The following is a 12,542-nucleotide window of genomic DNA, read 5'->3' on the forward strand; positions in this document are numbered from 1 at the left end:
ATTTGGTCCTACCCCAAGAAGTTCTAATAATAGGGGAAGAAAACCATGAAGAACAAGGATTAAGATAAATAGTTCTGAAAATGAAGAAATAAGAATGAGGTATGAGCAACAACAACTTAAAACAAAAGCAAAGTCAACCAAACCAAAAAAAAAAAAAAAAAGTAAGAGAGTTACGAAAAAGGTTCTACAGAGTGATTCAGAAAATGATGATCTAGGAGTTATGGTTTTGCAAGATAACAGCAATGGAGATGATGAAATGGTGACTGACATTTTGCAAGATGTAGATGAATTTGAAAATGAAAGGGAGATTTCAAAGTGATAATTACGAGGTTGGTGACTTTGTGTTAGTTCAGTTTTTAAGAAAAAGAACATCCCTGATTATTACGTAGGAGAAATATTAGAATCTGATAATGTGACTACTGTATATCAGGTGAAATATTTGAAAAGGATAAAGGAAATAAATTTATCTATGGCTGTGAGGGCATTTTTGACGTTAATGAAGTAGATATCGTTATGAAACTTCCAAAACCAGTGAAATACGGTACCTCCTGAAGACAGAAAGGACAACTTATTTTTGAAGTTGACTTCTACAATAGCCCTGAATTTAATTTAAAGTGATTATATGACACTGGAGATGTTATTAATTTTTTCATTTCATTTTTCAAATTAAATTATGATGACAATGGACAGACTGATGCTTTCTAGAACTTTTCCATTAATATAAACTTGTATTATGATATGTGATGAACAATTTTTCTTAAGTTTCCTTAAAAATTCACTTAAGTAACGATGCGTTCAAAGGTACACGAGGGTGTGTGAACAAATTTTCAAATTTTTGCTTTTCTTTGAAAGTTGAAAATGTGTTGTCTAGCATGCATATTAGAGACATGGTTTGATAAAGAATACGCTTTTTGTCTTATTGTATGTATTTGTAACTTGAAATAAATAAATATAAATGATTTATATTTAAAATAAACAATATTCGAAGGTACAACGGTCTCCCCTATTCTAATATCTTTTCACACAAGGTCAATTTTTATTACACACACATTTTTAAAATACTGTAAAGAACTGCCCTTATAATTTCGTGACTCCCTTGTAACAAAACAAATAGCAAACAGTGTTAAATTAATTTTCAAACTTTCTCTTTTTTTTACTTCCTTGCAGATCCTCCATCTTTACTGTCCCTCATCAACATCCAATAATAGTCGGCCATCATAGATTCATTCCATCTCCCCTGATACCTCCTCTCCAGCTCCCTAATATCTTGGTGAAAGTATTCACCTTGCTCTTCACTATAAAGTCCCAGATTTTCCGCAAAGTAGTCGATATGGGAATGTAAAATGTGGACTTTTGCACTCATGTTACAACCAAATTTCTTGAAATTTTCCAACATTGTTTCAACAATGGCCCTGTAATTAGGATCTTTGTTATTCCCTAGAAAGTTTTCAGTAACAGATCAGAAGGCGGTCCATGCATCTTTTTCTCTTTCATTCATTGTTTTCTCAAAATCTTCATCCTTCATCAGTTTCTTTATTTGGAAACCAACAAAAAGGTCAACTTTCAATTTTTCTTTTGTGATGAACGCAAATTTCTTAGAAAGGTACTTGAAGCTGTGTCCATCCTATGGTAGAGCCCTTACAAACTGCTTTATCAAGCCCAATTTGATGTGAAGTGATGGAAGCAAGACTTCGTGTGGGTCAACAAGTGGTTCATGCAGGATGATTTTAGTTCCAGGCACAAAATTTCTTCACTCTGGTCAAACTCATAAACACCATAGAAATTGCAAATGGCATGCACGATTTCTTCCCTTTTGTCCACAATCTTAGCCTCTCAACACAATAGCGGCAAACTTTCTTAGACGCCCAGGACTTATCCTGGTCACAAAGTTTCACTTAAAAATAAGCACAGTAAGATTTCTTCACAAAGTCTCTTCTTTCAGTTCTTTGCTTAAGCACTGTGTAATTTCCACAAATGTAACGGAAAACATTAGGACTGTTCACACACCTGCATGTTGACATTATAAGATTGCATCTATACTTGCAATCAGAATGGAGAAATAAAATGAGAACAGCACTTGTAATGGAAGCATCTGAGATGAACAACACTTCCAAGGTCACACAATAATATATAGCAGTAGCAGTTGTGCCAACCTAGAGGCTTACAGGTCTTTATTGAGACATTTCCCTGTAATAATATCCATTACCTACTGGCATGTATAATGCTCTCAGCAAGAAATCCTTGAAATCAAATTGAGTCCATTGTAAAAAAACTATACATGACAGAAGAAAACCAAGAACAGTTCTGGAATCAGCATAAATGTGAGCTAATACCACATATTAGTTTTCAGTCATCTAATATGCAGACTAGTGATTATTTACAATAATGATTTTATTATTATTCTTTATAGCAGCGTTTCTCAAACTTTTTTGAAGTGGGGACCTCTTTTTTAAGTCAGAACAGTTCCGTGGATCACCTTACTCTTGTTCCCTTCGAAAGCAAACTTATCATTTTTGTAGCATATTTTCATACCAATATACTTATATTTTAAAATAGAATTAATTAATTAAAATTAAATGAATTAAATTAATTTTATACTAGTATTAACTACTGTAATTAAGCTAATGTTAATAGAAGAAAATTCATGTTTGTTTTTTTAATAATTCAAGGTTATCAGAGTTTGGATAATCTTTAACATATTAACAAAATAAATAAATAAATGTTAATACACACATTAATGAGATGGATGAGCCTGTCAATTCTTGCACAGTTGTTCTATATTTGGATGTATGCTGGTAAGGTTAAGTCGGAGATCGTAACATATAGTACATTGAGTCGATTTCAGTAGCCTACTTTGTTTTTATTAGAGTTAGTGATGAAAACCCTTTCTCATACAGATACATAGAAGCAAACTGAATTGTAATCTCTAAAGCACTATTGTACAGTTCACTATATTCTCTTTTCACTTGTGATGAGGTCCAGAAATTAATCATACCTTCCACTTCAAATTTCATTTTAAGTCCGGTATCATTCGAAAGTTCAATTAACTGTTCTCTTTCACTCAATTAAACTTTGCTAGTTTCAATATCGCAATGAAAGTGATCATGAACCCATGAAAATTCGTCATATTTACTTGGAAAATAAGTTTCAAATTGTGACCTCAGAGTTGTATTATTGGTGTACGACTTACAGTACGTGACCATTTCAATGTGCAGACTGGGTGTCGGCAAAACTATTAAGGAAGTCATAAATACATGAAAAGGTTCGATCCTCTGTTATGAATTTAGGTGGCCCCTGGCTGGGTTACAAGCGCGGTGCCAGATGTGCAGGGAAAGGCCATGTTTATAGTGCTTTAAATCCCTCTTTTGTTGTTGAGAGTAGAGTGGGAATTCAGTAGATGGATAGGGTAATAAATTTCATAAAATGTCAGTACTGGGAGAAAAAATGAAAGGCGAATGTCATGTGCCATTTCCAAACTCTGAGATTTTCAGCTATAGAGTTATATGCAATTCGTTTGAATTTTATTTTGTTTTCTGTCTTTTTTGAAGGACCACAAGGGCAGACCTCGAGGACCACAGGTGATCCGCGGACCATAGTTTGAGAAACGCTGCTTTATAGGCTTAAGTAAATATACTTTTTTTTTTTACCTACCTACACTTAATAAGCCACTATTCCACGAAGTTAAAATGTTTATGTTTCTATACTGTGTTAATATGATATTACTTGAATGTATGCAGCATCAAAACCTATGTACATTTATTTTTTTTTTATTTTGCATTCATTTCAAGTACAGTAGAATCTCGATTATCTGTCACCCTATTAACCAATCGGCAGAATATTTGACTTTCTGTCACTCTTTTCTTTATTTCTTTCCTTCTTTTTTAACTGCAGAAAGAAATATATAGTACTATAGATTATATTAGTATCTATTTTTTCTAGAGTGTGTTATTACAAGCCTTTACCCTTACATAGTACTACTTCCGGCAATAGGAACTGTTACTTGAAGGTGTTTTTCCCAATTTGTAAAACAGTCACTACCTGTTTTCAAAGAAATGGTTCCAAGAACTTTCGTACAATTTATAGCAAACCTCTGCAGCATTCAGTCCTTGTCCTACTGTTCGAGTGCACATACTTTATAACTTCTATGCAAAATGTCTTCCACGGGTATCAAAAGTGTTTTGCTAAGTATCGAAACAAAACGCAAATAACTGAGAGGTTTGGGAAGAGAAACTAGGCTCATTTCGCATCAGAATACGAGATTGGTGTTAGAACTGTGCGCAATGTAAGGAAAAACAAGCATAACACGTAAAACGTATATAAATCTACAACAGGAGACTTCTGCTATCCCTATCCTTCCGGAAACAACCATCACAAGGAATTTCCTTGCCCCTTATAAACTCACTGTTAACAACCAGACTTAAATTAGTGAACTTTTGGTTCATTATCTAACATGTTAAACACATATGAGTCATTCCACGTCAAATCGCACAAAATTATACAAATTTTGACCTTCATATTTCTGATTGCGTTTATATATTTTTTTTATCAACTCTATGGGTCTCATAAACCAACAAGTGTATTTTTATTTCCTCCTAAGTCCACATGTTTTTAAAATATTACATGTTAAAATTCGTTAAAAATGTCGCACAATGCAACATTTAAAATGTCATATTTCTGACGATATTGATGTTAAAATTTTTTTTGAAAAATGCATTTCAAAGCTTAAAGTACTGTATTTTATTAAATATTTACTAACTAATTTTAATATAATTATTTCAAATATTTTTTTATAATTCAATTTTTAAAACATATACATCAATGTGAAATAGCCCTATTAAAAATCTAAAAAAAATGCCTACTATGTGCACTGAAGTATTCTTAATAATTCCAGAAAAAATCAGAATGGGATCTCCAATAGTTTAATGGAAATTTAATTACTTATGACAGAATGTGTAGCGGTCGGCGCAGCAGCAGTGGACGGGAAGCGTTAAAGCGCGCTAAGAGGTTTATTGGCGCTGGATAATTGACTGAACGTTGCAACATTACACCCAGTACGGATCAAGTTACTCGAGGAAACACTGCTAATTTACTTATTATGATATCTTCAAATAATTGTACATTATGCTTTTCAAATGTTTCTTTTCATTCACATTTTAAATTTTCATTCACCTACCTTCTTTCTTGAAAGAAAATTGTTTTACTAAATCTTCAGTTTTTGACAACGGAATGAAAGAATATAATTTTAATGTACCAGTTATTGGTTTTAGATTATGGTATCTGGCCTGCAAATTTTCAGTGTGGTTTTTGTGCTTATTGAATGGACAAAATATAAATGACACGTTAGAAATGTTTTTTGTGACTAATCAAACAGTTTTTTTTGGTGTTGTTATAGGATCTTGTATAGGCTAACTCTCGTGGCAAGTCTTTTAACAGTATCTCCAATGCCAACACATGGACCTTTACCATGCGACATTGCAAAGAAGTGTCATTCAGCACTAATTCCATAATCATCTTCATGTAAGCAATTATTTTTAATTTTTTTTTTTGTATTATGAACTTGATCCATTGGAAAAGTACATGATTTTTTTCATAGCGTTGATATCTTGCTTTAAGAAATTGATTGCTTCGGATTGAAAAAAGTGAAAGGGATTGGTGTCATGTTTCATGGTTTCTGAGAGGACATTACTTTTGTAACGAATTTCTGTATCTCCTTTGAAATATACTACAAAAGGATTTATTTATTTATTTATTTATTTAAATATACAGAATAAAGAATATAATTACAAATAAGAGAAATAGAAATAAAATAATACAATCAATATAAAAAAAGGAGATGCAGTAGTATTAACAAAATTTGAGACCGAATGAGCAGCGCTCGTGTTCGGTCGCAGTTCAGATATAATATTAATAGGCCTATAAGAGAATATAAAATAAAATAAAGTGGGAAGTAAAATTAAAATTGTACTGTATTGTGGCTTGGCATATGTTCCAATGCACACCTTGTATTGAATCTTGTATTACAAATGAATAATTTTCAGAAAAGTCTGCAATAACTATGTAATTTTCAGGTTGTACTTTCTTTGCATTCCGTCAAAAATAAAATATGGCTGACTTTTGAATGGATGATGATGCATCTTCTACATGAAAAACTTAACATGCTAGGGAGCCTTTTACTTTTGAAACTTTTCACGGGGGTATCGTTTTGTTGCATCTTTCTTTTCTTGATAGGGGATTCTATTGACATCAAACTCTTGTTTAATTCCTCAATATTACTGATTTCTAGCACTGCATCCATAGAACTGCTAGAAGAAATACTGGGATAATCACTTTCTCTGTCCTCACTTTCATTTGATTCATGTTTATTAATATCACAAGAACTATCACCTGACCTATGCGGAAATTGATTGATTTTTATGGAACAAATCACATATTTGCACACTCAAAGACTCCTTTAAATTGAGCTTTATCAATAAGTCGCGATTTACGTGTCTTAGTGTACTTTTCTTTTTAAAAGCGTGATTAGGAAGGTAAATGGATTTAAACACTTGTTATATATTACGCGATCTTTACCATCACTCATGTTGTATAGAAGTCACGTCACTGCGCGAAATTCAAACCCAAACTGATTATTTTTCTCTCATGCCATCTGTTTAATGCCATAAAGTTTACTGCCTTACCCAGTCTTGCTATCATCAAACACTTGGCTATATTACAGTATAAACTGTGAAGGGCTTCCCCCTGAGCTGACAATAATAAAATAATTTTAGATAAAATATTTACTGTTCCTTAAAGTATTAATCATTTGATGATTAGTATGGTGACATCAGATGCAACGGGAAATTTCCACGGGCAGCCTTCTAGCCTATGGCTGCAAGCAGTTCATTAGCTGGGCATTGCGAGCGCGTGCATGCCTCCGCAAAATAAATTGTTACAAATGTATGGGTGCCGATCCCATATTTATAAATGCAGTAGTTTACAGATAATACATCAGCGAACAAGTCTATATTTTTTTCAGATTTTTAACTTGGCTATTTAATATAGTAATTTTGCTTTGAAAAAGAAATGATTAAAAAAATAGGCCAAATTTTAAATTTATTTGTGATAGGCCTAAAGTAATAAAAAGTGTTGTATTTCGTCTTTCAAATGCGCCAAACTGCAAATCTCAATTCTATGTAGACACAAAGTTCCAAGCGAGTTTATGTAACAGTGCGCGCATAATTTGCGTAACTTCAAATATTCATAACTACACAAATAATTAATAATTGTGAAAATAAAAAAAATACGCGTCTCCTTATTTGATGTCTGGAATTCATGAAAAAAAATTCGACCATTTCCGAGAAGGTCGTGTTTTATTGCTGTGCGATTTGACGTGGAATGACTCATATGGAGGAAATTATGAAACTATAGTATGCACTTAATTTATGAAAATGATACGGATTAACTGAATCTTTTGATTAACTGTCCAGTCCACCCCCTTAATTACTAGTGTATAATAGAGATTCTACTGTAGTACCTTTAAAAACGTAAAATTCAGGTTCTATTGTAGCAGGTAAAAGAAGAGACTAAACACGAATTAACAAAATGAGACTAAATACTTAACTGATTTAAAAATATAAGTTTATGTAGGTGAAAGTATTTCATGGCATTAAGGCTGCTTAAATGTCTGCAATACTCGTGTCAATGCTGTAACACCTTGCATTCTTCGTCCATCACATATTTTGACTTCACATTATTGAAACTATAAATCCAGTAATCTTTACCTGTTCTTAGGTCTTTCATAGACATCAAAGTCAGCCAACGGAATGTTGACAACTCCCAAAAACTCATCAACACCAAGGAAATTACGATGTACGGCAGTGAGTATAATTTCCGCAACATTTCCCTGTTTTGGTATTTGCCTGAAATTAGTAAACAACAAAATCTGTAAATACTATACAAAAAGATATTTTTACAGAATAGCATAAATGTCACTCGGGAGACAGACAAACATTTCTGACATCTTAGAAAGTTATATTGAAATACTGAAGTTATGGGGAAATATTTTAAATTTCTTCTTTATTTTTTCAATATTTTCAGAATAACACTTTTATGGAAAACTTAAAATGAAATTTATTCAAGAACATTTGTTATAATGAAATAGCAATAATGAAGTTTATCATCATTGAAAATTTTCCAAAAGTAAAAAAGCATGACTTAGTTCAGACATGGTGGACTTAATATAAATTCTATTAATTCTCTACACACTGTCACTATTATTTGATCCATCCGCAAGTCCTATTACTTTTCCCCTGTGAAGATTCAACGTTACAGCTTATAATGAAGTCCAGCAATACTTCTGTCAACTGATGGATGCTCACCAAAGAAAAAAGTATTCAATTCCCAGAACATCCACACCCAAATCTTTCATAATACCAGTACTACCATGTTTTCCAGTCCCTTAAATGTTGTGATATTATGTAGGCTATTGCACTCTTACCCCCTTCCCATTTCAAGAAAGACAAAGAGGAAAGTATTGTAATGTTGCAAAATATCGATTCTGAGAAAATAGAAGCTTTCATAATTTCTGATACTGTAAAGTGGTTTTGGGCATGTCATCTGTCTGTATGTGTACAGAAATTTTTCCTGAACTTTTGGACGAATTTGTTTCATATTCAGTATCAATTTTGTGTGGGAATGATGCACATAAGATATAATAATTTGCAGCGTAAAAAGTAAACAAGTCCTTATTCCATGTGAACAATGTGCAAATATCTTGAATCTAATATCGTAGTGGTCAATTTCTTTCACAATATTTCTATTATAGGCCCCATACATGCTCAGTTAAACTGTGCAGTTTATCATGTGTGATGTCATACCAGACAGATTAACTGCATAAACTGCGCAGTTCGTAACAGTAATAATGTAAACCTCAGAACTGTGCTAGTGGAGCCATTTTTGCGATGATAAATTGTGCAATTTACATAGTTAACCTGTACGTTTCCTCAGTCTACATTCCACCACGACCACGTCTTCAAAGTTTCTGTCAACTGCTAAGTACGAGAGTGTAGTAATGAGTCTTAGTTTTTATGATATTGGTTCTCTCATGCATATTTATTTTTTCCAATAAAAGCAAAACTTCAACCAGCAACAGATTAAAAGTATCTTCGTCCATTCTTTGGTAGTTCTTATAGTAATCAATTTCCATTTCTCGTAACTTATTCAAAAGATGGTAATCGCATGAAGCACTTCTGTTTAAGTACCACATCTTACTTCATATTTTTCGCTTTCTTTTCTCCTGTTTGTCAGATAGCATGATGAAACTGCGAGCAAACAATAAATTGCAGTCCTTTTGTCCTCCATATTTACACGAGAACACTCAGAACAAACTGACGAAAAAAACTGATGAACCCAATGGAAAAACTGAGTTGTGCTCACACACATCCAGTTCAGTTTTTCTCTCAGTTCTTTTACACAGTTAAACTGAGCGTGTATGGGGCCCCTTACATATAACAATATGACAAATAAAATGCCAGTCATCAAAAGGAATGATGTAAAACGAGATCAGTTCAGTATTTAATTTGCAATACCTAACTCATAAAGAGAAAGTTATTTTCTACAGTCATCTCAATTTTCCAAACAATGTCTTAGCCCAAGCACAGATTAGCACTATTTGTTCAGCACATACACGTTTTTCAGGTCTCCTGAAAATCTCTGATTTGTGGACTTATTGCATTTTAAAAGTCAGTTCTCAAACAGAATTACTATAAATTATTTCAAAGAATTCAGAAGAGTAAAGAAGAATTCTTAATATAACATAATTTTTACAATATTGAAGAATGTTCAGAACACTGAAGTAAATAAGACACTTGTTTTATATCATTTAGATAAATAAGATACGCAAAAATAAGCCATTTGTGTTACAGATACAAAATAGTATGCATGAGAATATACAGTAATTTTGTATCATATGTTCGCAATGTAATTTTGTGCGAAAATTGTAATTTGGTTCATGTAAGTTGGTAAATATAATAATTTTTTGTCCTGGTTTAATTTCGAATAGGTAGCCTTAAGTTTCCACGAAACCATATTTATGCATAAATAAAATAGTGGAATAAACTAAAATACCCAATTATTTTGAAATATGTAATGAAAAATGTCCAAATTGAAAAGTGAGAGAATTTAATTTTAAATGTAATACTATGTAAATATTCTCATATGTTCAATTTGTCAGATTTAAGTCGAGACATGTTATTTCTTGGTAAAAGATGAAAAGAATTTTATGTTGAACATGAAAAAATTGCATTATATTTGGCAATCCAAACATATAATGCATTAGCTCATTAATTTAACATTGCGCAATCACATATTCATATTGCATACTTTCATATTCTACTAATTCAGCCTTTCTATTTTTGCTGCTTTCTCATAAGAGGTGTAGGATCAGGACCCCAGGTTTATTCACGATTGCAGAGTATTGCCATAATCAATAAATAGACCATAACAAGTTCAATCTAATAATGCCATATTACTTACAATTCACATTCTTCATGCCACTCAACATCTTGTGATGCCTTCTCCTTCACAGATGTTTGATATTTCTCCTTCCCCAACGCTATTGTTACAAAGGCATCATTCGTTCCTAAAAAAATATAATACTAATATTAATATTAGCATCAAGTTATGTATAAAAGCATGCTTGATGCCAATTTCTGAGATCTGGAGAGGAAATAAAACAGTAGTCACCTTCGTCATACTATCTACATGTGTTTATATTTTTAATGGGTTTTGTTGTAATAAATGACAACAATGCAAGGGTGGCCAAAACTGCCTTTAGTCTCAAGTCCTACTGGAAATGCATCCCACAAAGCAGCCACGATGGCTGCACTGTTCAGGTGTGACACAGACAACAAGAGGTGTACTACGAGTTCAAAGTGGACGCATATGACTGTTCTAAGTGAATAATGAATTTACTCACTCACAAAACTTCATCATTATTTTTTAGAATTATAGTAGCGTTTAATTACAAAGAAACACATGCAAGTACTAATATATACAATGTTATGTTTCACAAATTTCAATGTCTCTGCTAATGTACTGTACTATACACTCAGATATATTTGACACAAAAGTTCCTCGGAAAATGCAACTAGCTTTTTGACTCACCACTGTACATGTTTTAAGGTTCCTCCTCATGTATTGTTTGCAATATTATGGAACTGAAGTCAGGGATTATATCACATGTGTCAGATACAGCCAATCACAGCTGGTCACCAAATGAATGTCTGTCAGATGGCTTCTACATTTAGATTTTAAAATTTTCATTTGTGAGAACAGTTGGTCACATACATAGGTTGTTCAAAAAATAGCTTCCATGAAGCAGACAAAATTCCTAACTTTTCCGTATTTTTCACCACACAATACTTTGTATTATAGTTCAGAGAGGTTACAGTTTGTATACCGTTGTTTCATTGATATGTCTTCTTGTAATTCAATGAGTTCCTCCTCCTGTATGTAAATAAAATTGTTGATGTTTGAGGTTTTCCAACAATTTACACAAATTAATGTATAAATCAGTGGGAATGGGGCTGCCACTGACCAGTGCATTTTCTGTGTAATGTTAAACAGTTGAAACCAGCGAGTGAAATTACGTTGTTGAGAAGCATTTTGCTAGAAAATATGCACAAACCAGGGGCTGAATGAACGAGACCATGGCATGAAACAAAGTGTGCAAAATGAAAAACTGAAAATATAGCAGCAGCAGGAGTATCAGCATTTTAATCTAATTTAATTTATGTTCTGTACCAAGCTATTTCTCTTACAAAACATACACAGCATTTCACATTCTAGTCCATAGGTCAGCAGGAAAATCTTGATAAGAAATGCATCACAGATAAGCAGAACGCTGATTTATGATAAGAATGCAATAACCAGTGATTGTAATCGTGTTTCGTAAATTGTAACATTCTCAATGTCTTGATAAAAATAAATCATTTCTCCTTCACCTATAATATCTAATACCTCAACTGCATATAATAAAATGCCGATTTAATACTCCCCTTCACTGGTTTCCGTAACAATACATGAAAGGGCATTTCTGCTAATGTCGCAGTAAATAAAGAGACCAATAGAGCAGTGACTCTCCACATTAAGTGGAGTGTTCAAGTGAAATTTGTGGCTGACAAAGTAATATTGGGCAGGTTTTCTAGAAGTACTCCCACTTTTCCTTGCATCACTGCACTATTTTAATAATAATAATAATAATAATAATAATAATAATAATAATAATAATAATAATAATAATCTAGCCACCCTACCTCATCATCTCCTGGCTTAGTTGTTTCTTGAGTGATGTCTTATTATTGTCATTTATGAGGTTCCAACCTGTCCTCAGACAGTTAACTAAACAACAGTATAATAATAATAATCATCATCATCATCATCACCATCCATCAAACAGTATTAGACCAAGTGGTCCAATCAAAAATTCTACTTTGCGACCCCCTCTCGTTATTCTGTTAACCTGAACTTTCCACTTTTTCGTTGTACATTCCTATGTATTTTAA

At 32.7% G+C, this 12,542-nt stretch overlaps 1 protein-coding gene across 1 annotated transcript in view; it reads right to left on the reverse strand.

Moving 5' to 3' along the window:
* Positions 1-12,542, reverse strand: part of Rip11 (Rab11 interacting protein) — a gene marked incomplete in the record, with an annotated part of 282,858 nt that overhangs the window by 173,231 nt on the left and 97,085 nt on the right. The window contains 2 exon segments of the mRNA XM_069838058.1: positions 7,761-7,898; positions 10,513-10,618. Of these exon segments, the coding sequence (XP_069694159.1) occupies positions 7,761-7,898; positions 10,513-10,618 (244 nt within the window).

Source organism: Periplaneta americana, chromosome 10, assembly GCF_040183065.1.
Source record: "Periplaneta americana isolate PAMFEO1 chromosome 10, P.americana_PAMFEO1_priV1, whole genome shotgun sequence".
Lineage (NCBI taxonomy): Eukaryota > Metazoa > Arthropoda > Insecta > Blattodea > Blattidae > Periplaneta > Periplaneta americana.